Below are 27851 nucleotides of genomic sequence, written 5' to 3'. Positions count from 1 at the left end.
ATCTGAAGACTCATCTCTTCACTGAGGCATTTCATTCATTTCACAGTACTAGCGCCTTGAGCAACTTGGTGGATCTGTGCGCTCTATAAATCGTCATTATTATTAAAAATAATGCTTCATGCTAACCATGAATACAGTACAAGGTAAGGAGAGAAATCACAGAAGGCGGTCTCCACCCCGTGTACTGTGGCACATACAAAGCTACCGTGCAGAAGCACATGCTGAACGGCTGCTGTGAAAGTACATGTATGTCCAGCGCCGGCCATTCATCAGATCATGGTGCACTTTATTGCTGGGCGGCCCACGATCTAAACCTCATCTTGTTGAGGTACTTTTGCAAAATGATCCATGTACCGGTACCTTCTTTCTTGCAAATGTACCGGAAAGCCTCTAAAATGCCCATTTTAGCAAATACTGTACATGTAGAAACTCCAAAGTAAACTTTACATTTTTTTCAGAACTTCACACAACTCAAAAGCTATCAATTTCATGCAAAAAATTGATGGATATAAGGGTCTTCAATGGGAATAAAAATCCTTTTAGCTGCATCGCATTGGTGGGGAGTCTTGGTACCAGACTAAGATTTCGTGCACAAAACTGATCCATGTGCACAACACCTGCACAGCTGTTCTTATTTCAAAGATACCCTCATTGAGACAGCGCATTTTGGCCAAATCAGCAGGTTAACAGCTACGACATCACAAACCAAATGGCACAATAAGCCCTTTGCAAATTAATTTGAATAAAACCTGGTACAATGAGTAATCTTAATACACATAAACATAACAATTTGAATTCCCCAGACTAAAGACACCGTTGCTATACCTCATGATTCGAGGCAAGCTTTGCATAGCAACCACTATCTCTGGAATGGACCGGTTCCTTTGTGTCCTTTTTATCCATTGAGAGGGCATTCTTTATGTAGCTAAGAAAAGTTTCCCTGGAAATTCAGAGTTACAACGATTGTCCTTAATATGGAGAATTCAAATTATGTTCAAACAACTTTAAAGAACTCAGTGTACCAGATTTTATTCAAATTTCACTTGCAAAAGGCTTATTGAACGTGCCATCACGACTTCAGTTCTTCCTGTTGGGTGCTACATTAACTGTCAAAAAGTAGACAAATTTTTCCCCTTTTATTTCATTAACTTTCACAGGTCTCCCAATGTTAAATTTTGAAAACAAACATTTAAATATTTCACCATCTATTGAATATTTGAATATAATTTTCAAATAATTGGCACAGCTAGCCCTACTAAGGGTGGGACGTTTACATGTTTAAATGTAAAAAGTTCCAAATCCGTTTTTAGATTTTCCAAAACATTTAAATGGAAACGCCCCCACTAGGGGTTTGAGGTTTTGATTGACACAATCTGGCATTCATTTCTATTGTAAACAGAGCCTGTTACATACTGCGTTTTTTCCCTTGCAACATCCATGTACCTTTTGAGAAAAACATGGAAAACTGCTTGTTTTAAATGCCCAAACATCAATCTACATTTTTACACACTGTAGGCTGGACAATGCGCACTGTTGAATTATATAATTTAGCACATACGAAAAGAATGAGGTAGGCAGTGGTGGCTGCTGTAAAGTGTTGAATGAATGTTTAAATGGGAAAGTTTTTGCAAACGTTTTCAAATTAAACGTAAATTCCTACCCATAAGCCCTACCCTCCGGTAGCATATTAAGCCCTAAATTAAGACAATGGCCCTATTCCCAACCACAGTAGACTGTCCTTATACACTGACCTTTCCGGAGGACTTGACGCCTTTACTGATGCAAACAAACACAATGATCCATGCGATGATCAGGCACACCAGGTTCTGCCAGCGGATGGGTCCCATCTCGTGCAAGCCCTCCGAGCGCGCGAGGACCATGTTACTGCAAAACAAAAACCCCGAAAAATTCCACATTAAACCCTCAGGTTCTGCTACTCTAAAATCAACACCTCATTTGTAACTACTGGTACTGCTTTGACTCTTCACTGATCTCATAAAATGAGTCTTAAGGACTTTTTTCCCCGAGAAAATTGAGCTCCTTGTTAGATGTATTACCGAGTTTGAAAGTCTGGTGAAAACAGGCATCTGGTGGGTAAAATATTGCGGGTTCCCATTGATTTTTACCGGCATATTGTGGGGACTTCCAACTCATTTTGTTCGGTTGTGTCACATATAAATATGTGGTGTTTTGCCCTTCGGCATCCACATAAGTGTGCTCATTCCGCAAAAGCGAGTGGTGCACTGGATGTCTTAATTTTAACCTTGGATGATTCATCAAGCACATGCAATTAAAACAAAGGGTGAACATTCATCCATATTATTTTGGGCTATGGAAAATTGGACCGTCTTCGTAATTAACCAGGTTAATGGGGAAAGAAACATCAGGAACTGTGGAAGGTTGAGACTAGCTCTAAATATTTCCAATGGGTAGGGCTATGCCAAATATCAAAATATCTGAATCGATTATCGAACATTCAAAAATTATTTTTCAAATTTGAATATTCGAATGCAAAATTCATGAAAAGGAACGGAAAATTTCTTTTGTTTTCAATGAGAAAAATTGCAGAAAAAAAGAGAAAAAAGTCTTGTTTCAAGCAGATTCAAATGAAAAACGATTCACAATGCAAATTATTCATTACAAAATTTAAAAGGAATAGAAATTTTCAACAGGGCAAGGAGTATTGTCTCTTAACCACTTGCTGCCAGGTGCTTTTAAAAATGCAGTGCATGCATACGGGCCATTTTTAAGATTTTCAATTTTCAAAAATCTTTAAGAATTTATCATTTCATTTAAAGGACGTTTACAGCCACATGAATGACTGTTTGGTGGCTACTCTAAGCAGACAGGCATCCTCCACTGACTACCGAGTATTTCAGCCAGAGAGCCCAGAAAATGTGAGGTGTTGCATAATTTCCTTTGTTCCCAATGAACGCAAGTGGCATCTTTTCAAAGCAGCTGGATTAGCATGCAGCGGTGCTGTGTCGCTCATCAATGGGGCCCTGGAGCACTTTTGTCCGCGGTGCTAATCAACGGGCGCGCTATGCCCAAAACAGTGGTATACTGTTTAAAAACAGTGACAGATTACTTTCGAAAAATGCAATCTGAAAAATGAAGGCAATTCCCAGCAGGTCTTGTTCCGAGTATGGTCTTTTGTTACACGGACCAGCTCTTTATGTCCTATTTTGGGCATCCCAGCTCTGCGTATAAACCCATGGTGCCCGAAACGGGGTTCCCCGGCAGCAAGTGGTTAATCTTGCTAAATCAAGCACACTTGTACCAGTACATGTACATACTGTATTAAAGAAGAGAACAGCTTGTTCCATTTTTTCTTAGAATTTGTATTGATATTCAGCAAATTCAAACCTTGAGTGCTGTAGACTATGTACATGTACATGTAATCACTCACACCACATACATACATGCAATTACTGTGTATCTACAGGTATGGGAGTATCTGGGATCAATGCTACCATGTTAGTCATTTAGCCAATAGTTATGTACATGTGAATGCCATCTGAAGCAAAGAGGCATAACAATTTCTGTCCTGTCTGGAAAAATGACCCTTGTTTCCCTACTAAGGTCTTTTTTTTAGACAAGGTCAGTCTCCAGGAGTATGATACTGATGGGCAAACATTATGCATGTCTGGCCATGTGAAAGGGATGCCTTATGCAATGCACTTATGCAAGGCAATTCATGTTGCATAAGGTGGTGCATGTGCACATACATTCGCTCTGTGCTTCACACTGCTTCAAGGGCAACCTAAGAGAGGAGGGCCGCACAAGATGCATGTCAGTAACAACGCCTAAATATCACAATGACAGAGCAAGACCACCACATGAAAGTGCTCTTCACAACCTGGAGGAGGGCTTGTGCAAGACTTGCTCTCCCTGCGCATGACAGTGCATCCGATTTTTTTTTCTTTTTTAAGTTCTTTATTGTTTTTATCCTGGGTAAATTGAGGCAAATGACAGACAGAACAAATAAACTAACACTTACTAAACTGGACAGTAAAAGAAACTTCTGTCAAAGGCCACACATAAAAATTCACTCCATAGAAATCAACAATTTTTGTACACAGGTATGCTGCAATACCCTTTACTAATCACATGCCCAAAAGTCACAGAATGTAACAGAATGAGCCGTAAGTTTCACGCGGAAATCAATGTCACAGGACAAAATAAAGAAGTCAAAATCATTACTTTTCAATAATGTGTATGTACAGTCAGTAAGGATGGCATCCTTATACAGAAACCACTCATGCATTGGTTGTTTTAAATGTTGTCCATTCATGGGTCATTTTTGCTTGGTGGAGAGTGCTTTTGTGTGTGACTTTTGATACAGTAACCAAGTTGCTGTGCATGTCAATTCCTTCTTTGTTATAAAGATAATCAATTACTTTTGGGCATGTGATGAGTACGGGGTATTGTAGCATACCTGAGTACAAAAATTGTTTTTTTCTTCAGGGTGAATTTTTGACAGAAGTGGCAAATTTCTTTAGCTGTCCAGTGTAGCTTCACAAAACCGCATACCGAGTACATGAACAAAACAAACACATGTACACTGAAACAGCAAATAATATAAACATACACCACATTACATGCATGAAATGTAATACCGTTAAAACAGATAGAATATCATTGCTGGAATCCAGGAACACATTATGACCCTAGCAACTACTGTTACTTAAATTGGAAAATTCCAGCTTAAATATGTAACTGCTGTCTGGCTGAGTCACTGTTGCAGATCTTGGTCTCAGTCAACCCTCAAGAATCTCAACCTTGAGCGTCTGAGCCAGTTATTGACCGAAGTGCTGGGGTGAAACTTTTGCGTTCAGGCGTTCAGCTGAAAACCTTCGTTAATTCCCCCCGCTCCCCCGGAAAATTCAGCAGTGCCAGAAATTACTATTCTAATATTCACAGTCCGGCTCCCATCTCGGGTGTATTGTCCACGTCACTGGGAACAATGTGCACATCAGCACCAACCTGACCTGAACCCTACAAAGGACCACTGTCTTGCCCTAACCCCCCCCCACCAGGAGTTGGTCACAGCAGGTTATTAAGCTCGGGGGGAGAGAAAAACCAACTCACAATGTGTGTATCTGTGATAGGAACGTGCAAAATGAAAATACGCTGGCACCCATAGAAGATGTCAATGTAAACTTTCCACACCTCATTGCCAACTCTCAGGATGTGTTGAGCTGTCTTGTGTTTACATTTCATGTCGACAGCCCAACTCCATGGACCGTAATCACAGACACAGTCACTGTGAGCATCAGTTAACTGCATCACTTTATTATGCCGGCATTACGCATCGCTGGTAATGAAACAAAGGCTCGCAAGCTCAAAGAAAATCTTAGTCCATGAAGAAGTGTTCAGTCGTAGGGGAGGGGGGAATCTCGACCAATATCCAGAGAAAGCTCATGCACAGACTGAATCAGCTTGCTAGGGGTGGAAGGTGAAACAAGAACCACTGTGCCAACCTTGCAGTGTTCTGAATTCACACTGGGCAGTCCAACAGCAACCGGGTTAATAGTACATTTGTACATCTCAGTCTTGCACTTCAAACCTCTGGAACAGTCGGGTGGTCCAATTTTCTGGAGTGTTTCTCATTAAACCAGTAAACTTTGACACAAGCAGCCATGTGATAACACTTATGTGATAACATTTATGGTAAATATTTTTCATGCAAGTTCACAATTCTCCTGCGTATGAAAGTTATTTATCATTCCTTTCGGGTTACATGTATACGTACACGTACACGTAAGTACATGTATTTAAAAAATGCATTTCATTTTTTTACATTTACACTTGTTCACACTTTTCCAGACAATTATGGTCACTGCTGCTATGAATTTAGGCTTTTCTGTTCAAAATGTGAACCTCAAATTTACCCACTGTACTGTAAAGTTTCTGTCTTAATGACAGCCTTTTGAGTCGTAATACCAGCTTACATGTGGACCTACACAAGACAAAAGCATGGACAGTCTCAGTGCCAGGTCATGCACGCACTGTATAGTACTCTATCTCAGCATATCACAATGCAGTGCGTCTACAGACAGGAGCGTCGTTGGCCCAGCGGGCTGTTACGACTCGTGTCAGTCTGAGGCAATTTGCTTGCGTGCGCCAAAGAAGAGTGGTGCCATACGTGCACTGCCTAACTACAGTTCAAAATAATTCCACGTATCATGTCATCATGTTGGCCGATTTACCGCACTTGCTGCCCTCAACAATGATTTTTCGACACTTGACAACTTTTATGAAAATCCAGCCTGGACAACAAACACTTAAAAGTCGTGTTTCAAAATTACCGAATGGCAAGATTCTTTTTTCATTTTTGGTTAAACATGTCTTCAGTTGCATCTAATATGGTGCAAATATTTTCCATCATTCCATGACATCTTTTTAGGGATGTTCCACAGGTCTTAAACCATGGTGGTACATGTAGTAATACTAGAACATATATGTACATATATACATACATGTACACGTACTCGGGCCTTCTTTGTTGGTTGTACAATTCACGAGTCAGTACCACTGTTTATCATGTACCAATGAGGGCATCAGATACCAAACTGATATTCATGTACAGCAAACATGCAACAGCTGGGACTAAACCAGCTGTTATGACAACCGCACGTCCTATTCACAATTCCAACCAGTGTTGTATTCGAGTCCATCACAAGCCCCTGTAAGTCCATCAGAAGTCACTCATTCTTAAGACAATGCCCAAGCGATTCAAATGAGCTGTGACGAAAAGCATTCTTTTGTCATTGTTCACCCTGTTACTAATGACTGGCCTTATGACTGGACTTGTGAAGGGGCTTGTGATGGACTCGAATACAACACTGATTCCGACATACACTGTACATATACCAGTGCAAGCTACCCCTGACTGATTACCGTCAATGCAGGCTCCAAACCTGCATCTCCCTTGTCCCCCCTTCTCTCCCCCCAAACTTACTTCCAGAACTCGGCGGATGGCCGGGTGGCATCCTCGGTGAAGTTGGACGTCATGCAGCTCTCCGTGTTCCAGGTGTTGTTGCAGGTCCTCCAGGGCACCTCGGTGGTGAAGGAAGAGTAGAAGTAGAAGATGGTGTAGCCGATGATAACGTTGTAGTAGATGCAACACAGGATGGTCACGCAACACATGGAGTACCCAATACCTGTTGCGCACAGAAACGGGGGGGGGCAAGAGAAGGAAATTTTAGACTGCGGCAAGACTTGAAACTAGGCATGGGTGGTACATGTATGTTAATGGGGCTGGATAAATCTGCAAAAGACACCGCGGAATGCATGGAATCTTTAGTCATTTGCGCACTGCAGTCAACGAGTAATTAGCTGGGGCATCTTCAGGACAAACACGTGGTGATGATCATACGGCACATGTACCACATTTCAAACGTACATGTACATGTAATCAAGATCATACAAATGTAGAAGCAGCTGTGGCGGCATGATTTTCAAAGTGGGAGGGAGGGAGGCAGTTGTGAGACCATCAGGCACCAGCCATTAACAAACCATCCAATATAAGCCCAATCCTCCCTGCCAAAAGTGCGGGGGTAGGGGTTTAGCCCCCTCCCTCCCCCTTGCAAAAGTAAGGGGGGGCCCACTGGCCCCCACCCCCTCCCTTTCCACTTCCACCACCAGTGCGTAAAATGCTGTAAAGATTACTGAAACTACAGGTAAACAGAACCAAGAACAGAAATCACGAAAAGGCCTTGGGACAGATACACCTCATAAACCAAAAAGTGCAACACTTCAGTAGGCATATGATTTTTTGCGCCTGAAATTCCAAACGATTTTGGCACAATCAGAGTATAATTTAGTGTGTATTCTTGACGGAGCAAAATGCAACAGAAGGACTCGAGTCAAGCTTTTGGGATACAAAGTGAGCTGTTGTGAATGGTCGAGACGAGCGTCAGCGAGAGTCTACTGTTACTTTTTGCACAGTTTCTTTCATGTTTCAGAAAGATGTGGGGGGTGGCAGGAGGGAAGTTGATGGCGAAGTCGACCCCTTATCCATCATCCTGGTCACAGGTCCTGGGGAAAAAAATCCAGCCCCTTGGTCTCCCTGAAAATACCAGTAACATACCGCAGTGTGGACTGATAATAGAGCTTCATGAATAGCGACCAAAGTCTCGCTATTCATGAAGGCACTGTAAGCTTTCCCAGCAACGATACTTACAATGTACCTCTACAAATTCCATTGCATTGTTGTGCTCCAGTGAAGCGTTTACACTGCCCATTCACTGAGGGACATTGGCACACCTACATGTACATGTACACACACCTTGATAAATATGACCGGTGTATGTCGACGACCAGACGTTTTTTCCTCTGAAGTTAAGCATAAATGTATAACAAGAACGGCACATCATAGCTTAACCGAGTTCTGTGATAATGTAGATATCAATATGACAATGAAAGATCTATGTGTGCATGTAGGCCAGTGCAGAGCTTTGTAATGGAAATGTACACATGCACAGCTGGATGCTACAACCACAGTTGGAAAAAAGTCAGTTCCAAAACCTCATAATCCTAGGAGGGCAATGCTAGCTTGTAAATATTGTAGACACTCCAACAATTACAGTACATGCAATCCTGGCAAGACGGGTTCCAAAGATTTTTTTCAAGGAATGCGGCACACTGCAAGAAGAGATAATCCATGTTTGTCTGTGAAATTGAAAACTGTAACCTAAGGCTCATTTTAAAATTTAATACAATTACAGGAAACGATTTCAAGGAAACAATCATATTGAGACGGCCATTACATTTTATGATAACCTTGTATATGTACTTAGTGGATCTAGATGCAGGTTTCTCCCTTTCATTGCCTCAGATATGCAAAGCTAACTCTGAATGTGTTAGGACCGCTGTTCAAAATGTTGGAAGTTGTACCTACAACCATGTGACCACACACACCTGATACCAGAGAGTTTGTTCTTGGATGAGTTGGCAGACAGCTCAATGTTCACACCCACAAATGAGGCCAAAATGACTTTTCTTTCCTGTTTTTCTTTCGTTTTTCTTAAAATACCTACATACATGTACATGTATATTATGCTCTGCTTTTGGAGCCATCTCACGCAACAGAACATTTGATGGCACGGAAAGTTGAATATATAATATACATATTCAATTATTTCAACTGACTCAGTCCCACAAAACGGCCGAGTACTGAGAGACACTGCGAGACACTGTACAGACCGTTCACACATTCTCATGGGATTTTTAATCATGCCTGTATGTTTGTGTCATGGCTGCATAAGAAATTCATGTTGTGGGCTAAATCCTTGGCATGCAAGTCTGCATTCCGGGAATTCATGTCCGTTACAGCTCCAGGCAACAGAACACACACACACACCAAGCCCAGGGCTGTGGCCCAAAATATCAGTGCCCACTGTGTTCTGGCCTGCTATGGTAGAACACATACCAGCAGCAAGGGCGAGTGACACACAAGACAACCAGAGCAATGACCAGCTGTGATGACCACTCTACCCATAACTTTATGACCTGACCCAGCTCCCATGCCAAATGACCCCGCCCTGACCCCCTGCTTGACCATGACCACACTGTCAAGGCAGAGCGATTCAGGGGTATGAAATATTGCACAAAATGATTGTGACCAAACCGTACACGAAGTCACAAGTGGCCAGAGCTACTTCAGAAATACAGGCCTGGCAAAGAATCTTGCGCAAGGGAAATAAAAAGGATCTACATACGTATCAATGTTTGAAACCATGCAATGTCTAGTTTCATCAGTGGGTCCATCAAAACAGAGGGAGCTCATTTTTGCTCTTTCAAACACAACATACAAGAAAAACCTACAAGAAAAATAGACCTAAGACTCATTTTGTGGGATCTGGAAGTATACACATGCTCATTTTAAAATTCCTTTATGAGCCAAAACACCCAAGAGCAGAAAAAGAGCGCTGTGAAATGTTAATATAGATTTTTCTTCATTTTTATTCTCAAAATCAAGGGATACATACTGGACTCGTACATGCCCATGTTTGGTACATATACATGTACATGCCCACATTTGGTACATGCCCATGCCCACATTTGGTACATGCCTATGTTTGGTGTATGCCCATGTCTGGTACATGTCCATGTTTGGTACATGTACATGCCCACATCTAGTACATGTACATGTCTGGTACATGCCCATGTTTGGTACATGCCCATGTTTGGTACATGCCCATGTCTGGTACATGCCTATGTCTGGTACATGTACATGCCCATGTCTGGTACATGCCCACGTTTGGTACATGTACATGCCCACATTTAGTACATGCCCATGTCTGGTACATGCCAAGTAGGAAAAAACCTCTTTCATCACGGCGATTAATGACTGTTTTGTTGTATCTTGGCCCTTTGGCCACTAGAGATGTGATAAAATGCAACCAATACTCTGCAGGACGTGAATTAAATCACTAAAGAATGCTTTGGCTACCAGAAAATTTAGGGAAAGGGTACAAAATTGATACGGTTGAAGAGGTTGCCAGAAATGCTCAGGCACGCAAGGCTGTCCACTGTGCCCTTATGGTGAATATATAGTGAAATGCAAAGCATAACTGATCAGACTCAATGGCACTCCAGTCCTTACTGCAAACTATGGGTATATACAGTGCATGTACATGTACTGTTCCGAATCAAATAAATTACGGCTATCCGAGATGAGATATAATATCAGAGGCCAGTTTATTCCAGTCTCTCTTCAAACTAAGGCACTTTGAATTAATGAGTTGGTATTGTGAAGAGGTACAGAACAGGTCCAAAGGAATGAACAAGTCAATACAATTCTCAAGGACCTTCATCCTCTGAGAGAACGTGCTGGCCTTTTGAAATTTCTACTACCGGTATTTGCATTTCCAAATCCAAAGGGTGCCGGTTCGCCTGACCAAGGATCAGCAGTAAGGGGGGGGGATAAAATTTATGAGGGGAGGCGAGGTAGCCGCAGATATTATCAAGGGGGCGGGGGCAGCAAATCAACTATGCCTCATATAGTGCGTGGATTATGTGCATGTACATTTCACGACATTTCAACAGGGACGAGGCACGAGCACGGACATCGGGCAGAGGAGGGGGAAACATGCTCGCCCACACCCTCCCCCTCCCTGGTCATATCACTAGTGGACCAGTCGCTGGTTGAGCTGGCCCCTCTGCAATCCTAAAATCCTCACCATCATGCAACTGATGGGTGTGGACTTTCATGAATAATTATACCGGTTGATTATTGAATCCAACAAGATCGGACCTTTCTCTTTCTGATCCAAGCACCGACTTAATCTCCTTATGCTCTGGCTCATGGTCTGCATAGTACAATTTATATGCAAAGGCAGATCCAGAACAAAATTTTTTTGGGGGGTGGGTTGTTTTCTTGGAACGGTAAAAAATTACAAATATATACAAATAACTTGTTATTCTGGGGGTTTAGGCTATGCACAAGTACATGTACATCTGGGGGCTTTTGACAGTTTCGAAGCTAGGGATTTAAAACTGCCTCTGGAAATTACATTAACTTTCTCTCAGTAGTTTTCACAAAAAACCACCCTTTTTAGAGCCATGGGTCAAGTTCCGCCTTCCCCCGGTCCACCAATGTAGGAATATATACAGTATATCTATTTGTTATGTGATACGGTTCTCACAGAATGAACAATAAGAGGGTGGGGTAATTAACACAGGTTGCATAATATAGCCAGATGGCTCTGTACTTTGATACTGGATTTCTAAGAGCATATTGCATTCTAATAATGCACCGTTACTAGCTTTGAACCAAGAGATTGGATTTCTGAAGGTAAACTACTGCAATATGTCTCTGCATTCTGAGAATCTCTGATGTAGAACAAATGGAAAAGGGATTACGCTCGGAGAGCACCTGTTGCAGGGGATGAGCCAACTGATGATTGACATCACTTGCAAAAGTGCTGGCTCATGGTCAGCTTTGGATGGGCCTACTTTATCTGCCATCACACCATGCTGTGCAGTGATGCACCAGAAGGAAACCACCACCACCAGGGTGTAGGAAAGTGGACTGAAACTGTACGTTAATAAAGCAATCTGCTTTTCAGTTCATAGAAGTGTCCAAATGTAAAATTGTTGACTTTGGACATGCTTTCTTTTTTACAAATCAGAAAATATGTACTGTGTTCGAGTTTTTAGAATTGCATCTGCCGGGTAAGAGTACATACATACCAGTATTTTCTACTGGCAAAAGATTGGTTTAAGCATCCAAGTTTTTTTCAGGTTTAGCACAGCTGAGAAACAGTATACAAAATCCAGCATTGAGATTATCCAAAAACTGACATAACATACCGGTAATAAGTTAGCCCCCCCCCATATAGTGCTGCAGCCGAACCCCTAAACCGAGCCAAAACTCATCGAACGTGGCACTTCAAATCGAACCAAAGTGGTCGTTTTGGATGTTCGGCATTAATGGCATGGCAATGATAGTCCACGGAATGCACGCAAGAAAACTTGATAAAAAAGCAAACACAACCAAAAATGGATAACGAGTTATTATGCTGTACCGGCCACTCGGCACATCTGTGTACACACTTACCACAAACATACATACAGTACACTTATGATGGCCCCACATCATGCGATGGTTGTAAAAAGCATGTGGTGAGAATTCACTAATAATCAACAGAGATCATGCAACATGCAGCATTTCTGCTGCATAACAACGCTAAATTCTTACTACATCCAATTGTGCTTATGTACATGTATATTCAGATATTAGCATTATGTTTGCCAATCTCTGATAGCCACGCCCTTAGGTTTCATATTAGGCCAATGTCATAAATGGCCGCGTAAAACCAATTTTGATTGGATGCTGATCATAGTCGGACTCCTGCTTGATCAAAGGCAACTCCGGAGTGAATGCCGATTTTGCAAGGCGGCCAGTGAAGCACTCAAGGGCATGACAAGATCTGGTTCGAGCGGTTGCCTCACTTGCCTTTCGTTTGATCAAAGTCATGTCAACCTGTGTGAAAACGTTGTAACAGAATTTTACCAGATCTTTAAGTTGATTGCCAATCTCAAATAAAACGCTTCTATCCGTTCGAAAAATAGGACTGATGGAAAATAACCAATTTGACCACGTGGGCACTGTCCTGGGAATGAATGCTGACTTGATACCAAGGTTCATTGAATACATCAAATGCCATAGCTTGGTAGTTGAATCTGTTTTTTTTAAATAACCAAAACACAACTCGCCCAAAATCAAATTTGATCTTGTATCCTGTATTAAAAGGAGGAAACTCCCATTTGAGCATGCTTTTTTTTCTGTTTTCACATATCCTACGATCGCTTTGTTGAGTCAAACACGGTCCAATTAGCACAACCACTTCTGGTCAGCAAAATATGGTTGGAAAATGTCAAACCTCCGACAGTAACGTAGTATGAAATTTTAATTCCTGAACAAACTTTGGGGAAACAGTTTAGAAAAAAGTGTTTGAATCAAACTTGCTCATGGATTGGGACGGAGCGGAGATTCATTGCTTGTATGAACATATTTTATACATGGAAGCACTACGGCACGTTCGTAGTGAGCTCTTCAATGTCTCAATGTGCAATATTGTACATGTACTTTACGTACATGTACTGTACCTGTACATGTGTAAGAACTGAACCGAAGTTTGGCAAAAAATTCCCGAACCGTGTCCAAACTGAACCCAAACCAAACCTTGGCACCTACTTGCACCACTATTCCACACAAAATGTTTGGTACATTGGTTGATCAGCATAGTTGTTTTCAGTCTGTTCAAATGTGTAGCCTCAAGACTGTTTCTGCATATCGAGTACAGCATTGAAAAAAAATGTAGATTTTCTTCATTGCATGTTCAGTTCCTTCCATTAGTTCTCAATGGAAATCAAATTGTAAATGAAGTTTCCCTTGAGTTTTCCTTCAGCTGTCACTTAAAAAAATCACCTACAACATGCAGTGGGGTTACACTGGCACCTGAAGCTCAGTATCTAAATTGGACCATAACAGGTGGGCAGGGGACCATACTACAGCACTGGAGCCACAATGGTACCTGACCAAAGTCGGCAAGAGTGAGTTAGCAAACATTGTTCAAAATGATCCAAACTAACACAATATTCAATGAAGATTTCTGCCATTTAAATTGCAAACTCCTAATTATGCACATATGCATTTTTGCTGGGATTTTTTTTTCCCAAGGTAAAAACCCTCGCCTTTGATGTGACAGCATGAAGCTGGATTTCCACATAACTGTGTGACTGGTCTGAGTACAATGCACATACATGTACTGTACATGTACATGCCACCTGGCCACAAGCCCACACATGCACACAAAGGGCATTTCCATGTACACATATACATGTACATGAACAAGGCCTCATTATGTGGTTATGCATCCCACGCGCTTACTGCTACCAGGAGTACTACCACATTTGGCCGGTTTCCTGTCATGACCACATGGAACATTGTGCATAGTGGCGTGCGCAACCATCAGAAATATCAACCATAGATGTTTCTAACATTAACAATCAGGTTATCACTGCTTTCTGTGGAAATTTCACTGGAATTTTTTTTTCCATTTTCACGGTGCAAATGGAAGTAGCCCACGCTGAATATATAAAACATACACAAATCCCAATTCAATCAGTACCAACAACAACCACCACCCAAAAATAGTGAAAAAACATTCTGACCTACATGTACCAACCCTATTTTTGAAAGGCATGTGAAGAGAAGCAGAACTTTTAGTTTCGGTTGTTTAACAGAGAGAGACTAAATTCCTGTTCTAAACCTGTTGCTTAAATCTGAATGGAAGGAGAGCGTCAACTCAAAAGTGCATGAATAGAAGGTCCATTCAAATGCATTCCATTTAAAGGCCTCTCACTTCATTCTGTGGCCTTGGTTTGGTATTACTGTGCTTTACAATGACTAGCAGGCCTCAATGAGTTACACCAAAAAAGGTCCCACTGAATGGCACATGGGAGAAGAAGCACGCATTCAAGTGTTCCTACCAGCTCCAACAAGAGTGAAACTCTAATGATGGGAAGGCACTTCCGCTGCATGTAGGAAGCCTGGACTTGCCCAGATTGCCTACTGCACCAGAACAAATGGTACATATCCGTCATGTACCGGTACATGGTGTATATATCTACAGGTATTGAGGAGCATTGAGTCCTTTACATACCGCAACTGGTATAACCAACAACATGAAATGTGAGTGTACCATGCATCCCGCGGGTACACTCCTAAATCGTTCAAAAAATCTTTCAGAATGATGAGAGGAGGACTTAGGCGGGTTGGTTCAAAAACACATGCTTTGAAGCAAATCACACGTATACACAGATGTTTGCCTTTAGGTTTGGATACAATCTTTTGTGTGTACTCCAAATGTACCCACTTCAAAAAGCTTCAAAAAAGGCTGATGAGCCCTACGCATCATCACAACATGTTGTTCTGTCATTAAAGTGACCTTGACCTTTTACCCCAACGCCTAGGAGTCAACTGCTCTTTCATTTCCCCATGGAAGCCACATCGAGCTTTCAACCAAAGAATGTCACTGGGATGACTACTGGTAAAATGATAGCCTGGACAAACAGAAGACAAGTTGAAGCTACATGTATCTTAGTGCTCAATACCCCTCTACTTTTCGAGGGACACGTTACCAACCCCACCCCTAATTAAGGTGTTGTCCCGCACATACGTACATGTAAGGCCAGGGCTATACGCCATGCTGCTGCTGCCGCCGTGCCCAACTCAAATGATTCTTTTTTTTAAGTTCGGCACGGCAACTGCATGGTGTTTTATAGCTCGACAGGGTATGCCGCACTATCGTCTTTCAAAATGGAAGTGGCGCAACACTGCTCCATTTAAGTTCGCCATTAGGCACAACTGCCTTGCTATTGGCGTGCTATTGCCACACTAATTTGAATTAAGTTTGGCACGGCAGTAGCACGGCGTCTAGTCTTGGCCCAAGTTGGAATGCTCAACTAAGAAGCACCTCCAATCAACCATGCACTCCGCTGTCAATGTCTCTCACCATGTGCATGTAATTTATTGTTGTTATATTTATGATGTGATGATGATGCAATCACGTGACTAGTCATGTGACATTACAGGTGCATCACTCAAATCCTTATATCTCCTAAAAGACAAGTCTGATTAGGTTGAAATTTTGCTGATAGCTTTAAAGGGAAGTTTTAAAGATAAGAACTTCAAATGACAAAAAAGTGTCGTGTTCTGTCCTTTGGACAGACATGACTCTAGTTGTCATTATATTTATTTGGTTGATGGCACTTAGGGCAAATTTTATGCCCTTTGTTCACCATGTAATATCTTTTGCAAATGATCCTATGATCCAACATCTGATACACCATTACACTTACAGTAAATGGGCATCTGGGTAAATTTCAGGACAGTTTCAGCCTAATCACTTTTGACACTGCCTACACGTACATGTACAGTACCAGTAGGTGAAGACAGTAGTCTCAGTTTCAGCACCTTGTACAAAGAATATGCTACTGAATACGCTACCATACTGGTTTGTGCATTAAGGATGAAGTTGGACATTTCAGGAGGCTTCCTGGCAAACAAACAAAGGAAAAAGGTCAATACTTTTGTTGTCCACAAACAAAACCTCTGCTACTGGTACAATAATATCTGCTCAGTCCTTTATCACTGTAGGGTCTAACAGAGGCTTGGCAGACAATTGATCAATCAATTGAGAAGGGGGGGATCTGTATGCATGCCGGTGTTACACACAAGTAACAGGACTCAAGGAGTCAAGTCGGCAAGGTACATGTAGTTCTTTCCTCGCCTTCCACCTCTCCGGAATGGTTCCATTCCCGGCCCGGTCCACATGTGGATTGGGTTTTCAGTCCCTACCTGATTCTGTGGGTTTTACCTGGACTATTCCTCTGGGGTTTTCCTCCCACCTCTAAAACTGTAACTGCTTCTTATTTGTCTCCTCTTTACTGACATCAGTGAATCTGGGTCGTTTGGCAGCTGCCCAAGGCGCCATCTGCTCAACCATGTTTAAAAGTATTCTTTTTTCCACGCTTAATGTCTTCATTGTACAGCACATTTGAACATATCTACATGAAATTCACACTTTATAAGTGAATAAATTAATATTGTAATTATTATTATTAACAGAGATGATGAGACTTTCCCAGAGAGAACTTCCAACCTGTTTTACTCCATCCTTGACACTGCCTCCTTTTAATAGAAACAACCGAAGATACTCCTGATCATGCATGTACCACTACTATACATTATCTGGTGCTTGGTCTGTAGAGGAATGTTCATGCACCAGACTCAATGTGGGGCTTCTATGCTTCTTTCATTGATAACTGTGTAACACAAAGCTGTTTTATTGTCCTGAAAATATGTACATGAACGTGTAGGCCCTCACAAAGACTTCAGTGAGTACGAGTACATGTGTATTTGTGAACATGTGTGTGTGTTTTTTGCCTAATTGGAAGCATTGGGCAAATAAGGCCTTTCTTCCCCCTTTTGCCCTTGAAGAACAGTCCACAAACTCTACTGCTTATGTACTGATGGTCAACATGAAAGTTCAACTTAAACACTGTTAAAGCACCAGCATACAGGTACTGGTGCTGTTTGCACTGCAAACTGCTTGGAACACAGAGCATAAAATACACACACACACACACAAAAAACAAACACTTTTTCGCAGAACGGCAAAACTCTAGCGGGGCAGTGAGAAACATTTGGCATGCTAGCCCAAGACCCCTCGTGGCAAAACCTCAATATAAACTACAATAACCCAATAAACATATGCAAATATTACATCAACACTAAAGTACATGAAACCTCCATTTGAAAGGGATGTGAAGGCCCACTGGCCTACATACATGTACATGTAGGAATGTTCACTGTGAGCTGTGGCACATGTAAGTGAACAAAAGACGGAAGAAGAAAGTCCAAACGGAACAAAGCATACACATGAACATACATGTACCGATATGTATCTATGTCAACCTGCTCTTATATGAGTACAAATTCTCATCAAACCAAACAGTGTGAAGTTCAGTTGGGGGCGGCGGTCACTGACAACAGTCAACCTGTGTCAATGCACTGGGACAACACCTTTGCAAAGCAAACAAGAACTTAAGAGTTTGTCCACTTTATCTCTCCAAAGCAGATTACCCAATTGACTTTGCATTTAATGCTGATAAGCTTAATGTCTGTAAACCAACCTGCATCAATTTGATTAAATGTACCAGGTAGCTTCAGGACTACTTGGCAGCTTGGTGTTTGTTGGTACAGGAATGTCAGGCAAACCTCTGTCCACATACCAGTTGAAAAGAGATTGCTGCTGCCGTGAAAACCTGCAGCCAGGCAAAAAGTTCTTTCCTGACAAACAACCCCTGTTGTGCTGCACTCTGATTGAAATAACTCCCAAGTTATTTCGCAAATGTTCTTCAGATGCAAAGACAGCATAGGTTTCTGTGGCAATTACAATACCTTGACGATTGCTTCGAAAAAATGTTCAAAATTGCAGGGGTTGACCAATGGCCCGATGACCAGGACAAGAAGGTCGGGCATCTGGAAACCGCTTCCTGACAGTAGCCAAGTCCAACAGGCAACAATGTTTTCAAAGATCCGGCCCAAAGGGGACAGATTATACTGGTAATCACTTCTGTGAACGGACCAAAAGACAACTTAATAGGCCACTCACATGTTGCTAAATTTTGTCATCGCCCTAAAATGGAGGCTCAGTTGGTCCACCTTCATTGACCAAAATGCAATTTCCCCAAGACACTGAGACTGTGCAGATCTTGATCAATTTTCTGTTATGGGGTTGTGGGGCGGAACCTGCCAACCCAGCACAGTTTTTTCTGCTGTTGGCACAGTGCATTATACATGTATTTACCATGCTGATTCCTTGGAGTTTTTTATATACATGTATGTCCATGCACAAAATGACCATTAACAAGAAAAACCCCTTTGATACACTAAACTGATACTTGACCAACATCTATATGCAATAAGATACAAGTATGCTTAAGAGGAGCATGACATGCTCTAAAAGATTTGCCATGGGACCCCCTCCCCCACCCTGTCAGACAAGTCTGCCAAAAGAAGAACAGCATTTTTAGTGTCAATTAACAAATGGACTCAAATACAGGTTAAAAAATTACCCGATGAAATCCCAGCTCAATGTACCCTGATTTCTACGGGCACAGTATTTATCTTTTTTTTTCTTCCCCCAAAGGGTCCCAAATGCCATAATTTTTCTTTTTTGGGATATGACTACTGAATGCCAGGGAAGAACGTGAGGGAATTTTCAAGGCACATGCACCACGCTGTCCTCCGGAGTCAGAGGAGAAAAACACAGTTCAACAGCTTAAGACTGGGGGTAGCTTGGCGGGAACTTCTCAGAGGGAATTGTTGCCCAGTGTGCTATCTCATATTCCCTGCAGGAGTCCTACAGCAGTTCTGATGCTAACTGTCCCGGTGGAAAACCCTCCCAACCAACAGCGCACATAATTTATGGACCATTCGAAAATTGACCAACACAGCACGCATGGACGGCATTAAATGTTACTCGTTAGACACCTGTGGAGCACATTCAATGTAACATGTGCAAGCCCCACCAGGCCGTGCCAAATCCCATACGACTTCAACGTTCTGCTAACTGAGCCCATCTACATGTACATCAATTCATGCCGCTCAAAAGATCAGAACCGTGAATATTTATGCGTCATGAATGAACTCAAGGAGCGCATCCTGCTAAAGTGCACACTAGCAGATTTCCATCACATTCCCTGGCAACAGGAAACCTGTTACTCTCCCAACCGTGACAAATTTTGCCAGGGGCCAGTTTCAAACAATGTGAGCAACATTCAAGTAAAACGTTTGGCTCAAGCAAACAAGCAAAGCTAACAGAATGCACCAGCAAGCCAATCTTACAACAAAAATGGATTTTTTTTGTACAGGATAACAACGCAATGAAGGACTTCATAATAGAGAAAACAAATTTCTTGAAAGGAAATTCACCAGCTCTTCATTAAATTATCCATTTGCGTGAAAAAAGCTTGGAAGACTAACATTTCTTTGTAGTTGAGTGAAAGTGCATATTGCCAATAGGGAGGCCTACCTTTGAAGATGGGCGCAATGGACCAAGCCCCAATGCAGCCCTTGCTGGCAAACTGGCCGTGCCCAACTTCCATGATAAACAGTGGGAATCCAGCTAGGCACAACATCATCAGGTAAGGCACCAGGAATGCTCCTAAGGGGAAAAACACATTTTAACATGAGACTGGATATAATGTCTGTCAGATGTTGATGTTCCTGTCTAAGCCATGCAGTAAGGAAGTGTTTGCCAAGTTTGCCTTTTGTTTTCTGCTAGCTCTCACGCATCCTTGTTATCACTGTCCGAGTTTTAGTTGCTTCTCTAACATACTGTTATGCTTTCCTGTATTAGGGCACTAGACCGGCGCACATGCCATTTAACCTAAGGCACACCAACAACAATAATAAAAATGACTGTTTCTAATAAGATGTCTCCACTATCCAGTCCATTTCTTTACATTTCCCAAACGGAACCAGGCTTTACATAATTCAGGCTTTTCCCTAGTGCTCCCCATAGGTCACTTTATGTACTTAATCCCTGCAGTATCGTATCAAATCAAGTTGTGACATGGAAAAATAAATCAAATTGCAAGCCTGGAGAAAGCAGGTATTTGAAATCAAAGGGCTTAAATCCACCACACTTTTCCATCTATTTGCTCATTTTTTACAAAGACATGTGTAGATACTGAGAGAGTCACTCGATGTGTCAATGCAGACAGAACATACATGTACACCAGTGCATAAAATTTTTTCCTTCAACTGTTTTTCTTTCATATCACCAAAGATACTAGTCCCAAGGACAATCTTCTTCTGTGAGAGGCTACAAAAAAAACAATGACGTATCAGTCCAACGCACAGCAATAACAGCTGGGCTGTTCCTTCCTCATTTCCGCAATTCATCATTCAAGAAACAGGGGTTGATTTCGGAGGCTCTGGGAAGGTTAGGGCTCACAACAGAGACCCAAACGTGCCATAGTACAAAAACAACATTTAGTATTTTTGGAAAACCAGAACACGAAACAGAACAGTGCATACCCCCTCCGTTTCGGTAGCAGAGGTACGGGAACCGCCAGACATTGCCTAGGCCCACCGCATAGCCAATCACTGACAGCATGAAGTCCATGCGGTTGGTCCAGTTGCCCCTAATCTTGTTCTCGTCCCCCTCTTGGCTGTCCTCCTCGGCAGGGCTTGGCGAGGCAGGCTTCAGCTCCTGGTGCTTCTTCTTGCAGAGCATCTAAACCAAGCAGCCAAAGGCAGGGAGAGAAAAAAAGACCTCAAACAGTAAGAAACAAAAAGAAGTCCCCCCAGCATCAGGATTTAACACTCCACTAGTTGTCATTAAAATCTCTTTTGAAATACTCTGTGGGTATGGGCTAGTCCAAGATTTCAAGCAAGTGCCACACATTACAGAAGTTTCCTGTCCAACCAAGAACGCTCATGGATTTCAGCGCTTTTCTTTCTGCATTTGGGGAATTTTGGATGGTGAATGCTCACAAGAAATTTTACATTACTGATCTTTGTGATGACTGAATAATTTTTTTTAAAAAGGAGTTAGGGTGGGAACCTTTTTGTGGACTTTCACATTTATACAGCACTCTAGTAAACCAACACACCAACCAAAACCAGAGGAACCCCTATTCCATGCTACCTGGGGACAAGACAAACTCAGAATCTATTTTTGACTTCCTCCCAAAAATAGGTACATGTACAGTATGCTGCGCTATCAGCAAGAACCCTTCATGAGGTGAACATTTTAGTTGAAATGTCAAACTGCAGAAAAGCCTTAAAACTGATAAAATATTTCAAAACTGAACTGCTTTTTTTTCTTTTGAAACAACCTGAGATATGTACCGTGCTACCAGTACAAGCTGACACACATTATGGCACATGTGAAACGGTTCTTAGACTGCATGTACACAATGTATATGGCATGTTCTTCATAAAATGGACCAAAATGCAACTCCAGATGTCATTTTTCACAACTTCTAAAAGAGTGACTTTGATCATGTAAAATACAAACACCTCAGATTTATAAAAATGATTATATGGGGATAATTAGGCATAGTATGTACTTATGGTGGACATTTGGTTGGGTACCAGTGCAAATCAAATGGAGTTGAATTCATTTAAAGTTTTACGTCAAAGTGTTTACACCGGAGGACTTGATTTCTCTCAACAAGAAGGAGAATTCAGTATATTTTTTGACTGATGCATTTTAAAGCACCTAAGAAATAACTTTTAAAAAATATAAGCCACGAAAAAAAGAGCACAAAATTGACGGAAAATGACGGCTCTCATCATTTTCTTACCGTTTATAATCACTCTCATTTTACTAACATAGTTGCCAGGTCTTATATCATTCGACCACCAAAAATTATCTTTAAGTTTGGCTGCATCAAAAATTTATAATGAGTACAATATGTTCGTTGCAAACATCATATTTGACAGAATTTTGATGACGTTCGAGAATTTTGACAGAAACTGCACGATGTTCGAGAATGCCAAAAATGCTGTCATATGTAGTGCTCGAAAATTCTACGTGTGATTTTCATTTTGTCGGTTATTTTGGAGATAACTCTGGTGAAAATAAAATTAAAATTAACAACTCTGAGCTTTAGATTATCATCATGAATCGTATTTAATGTCTTGAACGTCATTTTTTGGCGAGCGTCATTCAGAATGACGGATTTTCTTTTGAGAAATTGTTCTGAAGAGAAAAATCGCGGAGTGTCGCCATTCCGTGGAAGGGCTCATGAATATTGAATAAAAATGAGAGCATACTATCTGGGTTGATATCAAAGGTCAAACAGGTCACAATGCAGCAATCTTTTTTTCTAACATCACCGCGAGAGATTGATGGAAGCCGCACGATCGGTATTTTGGACTGTGGTTTTCAGGAACGTACTTGAAGAAAATGTAATCAGTCCAGTTGTAAAAGGATGATGGTTTGGCGGTGCTTTTTTGCACTATTCTTTAAAGCTTGTGTTGTACATCGATCTATGGATTTTACTCAGTTTTTTTGCAGTCAATTTTTTGGACACAAATGACAGAATTGAACAATGTTTGTGACTGCCGACTTCGGACCCGATTAATTGTGAGAGGTACAGTACTTTTAATATTGTGATTATGGTTTTAATATGTGTAAATATTATCACCTTTCACCACATCTGTGTAAAATAACCTGCAGGATTATCACTCCTCAGTAAACTCTGTTGACTCGCAGTTTAACAGGGAGTTCATGTCCCTCAAAAATGCTGACGTTCGAGACTCTAATTAATTAACTCCAATTAAGTTGAAAGGTTGACACGGTCATCACTGTTCCAGATATCAGCCATGACTTCCCTAATTACATCAAACATTGGAAATTACATGTAGTTCACTGCTGTTCACTTCAGGAAAAACGACCCCCCAAAGTTTAGCATTATCTAGTGGTCCACATGGAGAATAACAAATGTTAAAACCATTTCCTCAAGCCTAGCACTCTTACCACATCAAACATTTTTGCAGATGCCATCTCATACTGTAAGTAATTTATGACACAGCAACATACTACTACCTGCAGAAAGCGACATACTGTATGTGTACATGGCAAGACTTTCCCTGGTGATTTCATGACCATATATGACCATAAAACAAGTCGGTTTGTGTAAGCAAGGTCATTAAGGGTTGTGTAATTCAAAAAGAGGGGGTTCCAAAGCTACAGACAAAGAACTCTTCCAGTTGGAAATGCTTTTCCAGACTCGGAGTCATCGTCTTTTTTATGAAATTGATGCAAATCTGAGAGATTCAGGTTTTGCCTTGCCCGAAATGCAGATATGGAGCTGTGAAATGAGGATGCTGGAGGCTGTTTTTTTACTTTCATGTACTATCTATCTGTCCGTATTCAAACCAGCTTTGCCCTTGATCTGTAACAGCATTGTGCTCTAGGCCTATGCACAGCACGACAAAGAACACATGAAGCCAGGAGACAACCACAGCTAACATTCATAAATTATGAGCAGGGAGAGCATGTCGGGGAACAAAATGAACATGAGATCGGAATGATATGAGTATATTTCATAAAGTACACGCATATTTGAACAACGTCAGTTGTATTCACTACCCATACAATCTGGCAGGGCAATGTACACGTACATTACTGGTATCACAATATTCAACATTTGATAGCATGATCATTTGTATCACTACCACACACGGCACTGACACAATGTAGTACAATGTATAAATGGCAAAGTGCCAACTACGCTGGTCATGCAAGCCACCTACATGAAGGGTGCAGAACACTAAATTGAAGAGATCATTTTTGCCAAGCTCATAAGTACATCTATGAATTGCCAAGCTGTAAAAATTTGCGGTTGGCTTATGTACAAACAGGCCAGGATAAACTCTCTGGAGGGGGGGGATTCCATCTGAGGGCAGAGTTGATAAAATTACAGAGGAAAAGCGGTCCTATTAAAAGTGCCCAGAGAAGCAGGGTTGCCATTTGGAAAATGGCTGCGAGCAGCCGTAGCCCTGGGAACGATCACTCTTCGGGGGTTGGGTTTGTTTTGTGTATTAAGTAAACAGGTAATTTGCTAACCCACCGAAAATTCACAAGAAATGGAAAGATGAAAAACAAGACAATAATTTAAGGTTTGTTTGAGAAACCCAAGCAATTACCAGCTTCCATGTTACTGAGCCCTGAACTTTGCTGATTTTATAATGTTTTCAATGAGGCTTGAATTAGTGTGCTGCTCTCTAACTTCAGAATGTTTTTCTGTTTGTGGCAAATCACCCACTTGAAACAGGAGTGTTAGTCTGAGGACGGAGAGTATACATGTATATTGCAATTGAAAGTTCACACTGAATGGAAAATTCTGTGAAAAGAGTTCACTTTCACATTCATATACCTTTCACAGGGCATGTAAAAATATTCCCATTTGTGTGAAGAGGCATGAAAATGTTCGTTTTCCCACTTGTGGGCAAATGTGTGAAATTCTTTACCCACTTAAGGGAAACTGTGTGAAAATGTTTTCCCACAGTGGGAAAATCTGTGAAACTATTTTCCCACTTGTGTAAAAAAAAAATCTATGACAATTCTTTTCACATGTGTGGGAAAATCTCTTAAAATTTTTTGGCACTTGAGTGGAAATCTGTAAAAATAATCTCTTCCAACTGTGGGAAAAGTTGCTCACTATTTCTGTAAAATAAGAATGAATTCCCTGGGAAGAGAAACAAATGTGAAGGGTATGTCGTACTCCTAGATGCAGTTAAATGTCAACTGCAGAGTATCCTCCCCCTCCTTTTAGCCTGTGGAAGTGGGGGGATTCAGAAGAGATGGCCGTATCATTTGGCACATATCATTCCATTTGAAACCAACAAAAATATTCAAGGCCCTAAACCAAATTACATGGAGTCAAGCGGGGAAGCAAAGTATGGTACTTTAAATACGGAATAGGGTTAAGAGGCAAAGAGAAACAAAACTGGGATCATGAATGTGGTACAACATGAAAACACATTTGTTGGAACTGCACAGGCGGAAAGAGTTCTAGAAGACTTTAACCTACACTCTGAAAGAATATTTTTTTTAACCATGATGAAGTTGAACGAACCCTAGCTATGTTGAGTGTAATTTTGGAAAGAGTGCACATTGTGCATTTGAACACACAATTTTTGAATTTTGCACAGCCATTTACAAGTATTCAAACCAAAATAATGCACATTAATGATACCTGCACCATGGTGCCTTTTATCATGAACCTCAATGGTAAGAAACCCTCATGAGTGGCACATTTGACATGAATTTTATTTCCGAGTTGGGGAGGGGGACGGTCATCATGCTCACGCTCATGTATACAACACGACATGCATGATGTCGGCACCTCCCCCCCCCCCCCGAACTGTGGGGGTTCATTGTCCACCACACTCTGACCACAGATGACAAGTTACACAGCTCTAGGGGTATTATGTCAGATGTTTCAAGAACTAGTCCACTGAACCATTCCCATCTAGTAATTAGAGGAAGGGGGAGCTGATGCTGGGGGCTTATGGTTTTGACAGCTATTCTCTCTATAATGGCTCCATACTAAGACATAGGCCAATAAGGTCTGCTCTTTTGACGTTACAGTCGTGTTTCCCTATGTAGCTGCTAAAACTATGGCTGGCGAAACAAAAGTACTGTACATGTAAAAGACGAATTCACTGTGTTAAAAATTCCACACAGCTATCAGAACACCAGATAATAACACACATATGTGTACTACTGAATACTAAATGAAACTACAACCCTTGGCAAATTATCTGGATAAATGTCAATTTGGAACAAATTTCGGGTTAACTTGACAACCAAACAAAAGCTGATATTTCTGCAAACTTTGGCTGCCCAATGTAAGCTACATTAGAGTGGTCTATACAATATTTTAAGCCCACAGCAACATGGTTTTAATGGCAAAAACAGTGAATGGGGTGGGCAACCCATTAATTTTTTGAGACGAATGGCCTCCTCTTTTTAAAGTTAGGAATGTGAGTACATGCACATCATAACCTACATGTAAATTCTAGGAAATTCCATACAGACACCGCTCGACAGTGTCAGTGAATGAAAAAAACCTGTGGAGACTGGTCTGAAAAATTCAGTTCTAGTTACCTGGTCCAAGCATGCCTCCATGCATGTCCTAAAAGTGAAATTTAGCTAAGAAAATCCCGAAGCATCTACTTGGAAAACACCTAGGTTTTTTCAGACAAGTCTCATAGGTTTGTGCACAGGGCCTCAAGTGGAACTCTTTCCAATTGACTTCTCTTAAATACTACTAAGGCGTCTTAATACTCTTAAGAAATTCCATTGCTTCCAAAATGGCTTTTGACTCGAGCCTACAGCACACTGCAGTGGCCGGCGTCCACATGCCTGCCGTGCAAAACTCTTTCCAAAATAAACACTTACGTTGAATTCACGTCCACTGACTCCCGGTTTCCAAAAGATGGAAAAATCCTTTGAGCTGCTGGGGCTGTGCCGGTTGACCAAAAAAAGACAAAATTTGTTGACATCTACACGGTGCAAAGGCGGCCTAACGACTCCCGACTGGCCAACTGCCTAGCTACAGAAACCTACGGCTCCTCGTGAAGGTGAGAGAGAGTGAGTGCCGTGTTACCGCTAACGCTGCTCGGAACCCTTTCTGCGTGCGGCTTACATAAAGCACGCAATTATATATCAGCACGTGGGCTGTCGGTGCTGACGGCGCATGCGTAGTCTTGGCCCAAGACGTCAGTGATCGGCGGCGTTTTCGTTTGCGTTAACCGTACCCGTATAGTGTGCGCGTAGTCTATGTTTGTTTATAACGCCCCTCGTCCTGGTTCTTTATCCTGGTTGGCTGAAATACGGTCATGTGTGGTTCACTAATATGACATTGATCTCCATAATAATGAAGATTAGTAAATACAGACTAGGACATGAATTTGGCGTCAGCGTGACTCCACACGCGCCTAGACATTGCGCGCGCGCGTCAATTCCAGAAGCTAGTGCCCGGTCACGTACTAGTCTTGGCATTTTTCGACTGGTTATAATTACGCCCTCTGAAACAAGTTGAAAACCTGGACGAAAAAAAAAATAATAAAATGAACCTAGAAGTGAAATAGGAAATAGGACTCTCTTCTGGTCACTCACAGTCCCTAGGGGACATAGACGTGCACTAGTGACCTCATTGCCAGTCCATTATGTGCTAAATAAGGCTGTTTTAGATCTTCCAACAAAGGCTAGGCCGCGCCGGTTTCCCATATGTGATAG

At 41.6% G+C, this 27851-nt stretch overlaps 1 protein-coding gene across 1 annotated transcript in view; it reads right to left on the bottom strand.

Annotated features, from left to right (window-relative positions):
* The window catches only part of LOC110977217 (sodium- and chloride-dependent glycine transporter 1-like), a 62557-nt gene extending 35305 nt beyond the window's left edge, over positions 1-27252 (bottom strand). Inside the window, exons 1-5 of the mRNA XM_022231135.2 lie at positions 27012-27252; positions 21128-21326; positions 20118-20249; positions 6965-7166; positions 1752-1884 (exon numbers count right to left, since the gene is read on the bottom strand). Coding sequence (XP_022086827.2) covers positions 1752-1884; positions 6965-7166; positions 20118-20249; positions 21128-21326 — 666 coding nt within the window. The 5' untranslated portion in view covers positions 27012-27252. The remainder of the gene's footprint in view (positions 1-1751; positions 1885-6964; positions 7167-20117; positions 20250-21127; positions 21327-27011) is intronic.
* Positions 27253-27851: the final 599 nt, after the last annotated feature.

Source organism: Acanthaster planci, linkage group LG02 (assembly GCF_054643075.1).
Source record: "Acanthaster planci isolate LZ-2023a linkage group LG02, COTS_SCS, whole genome shotgun sequence".
Taxonomy (NCBI): Eukaryota; Metazoa; Echinodermata; class Asteroidea; order Valvatida; family Acanthasteridae; genus Acanthaster; species Acanthaster planci.
Note: the sequence above shows the minus strand (reverse complement) of the source record. Positions and strands in the feature narration are given on the sequence as shown.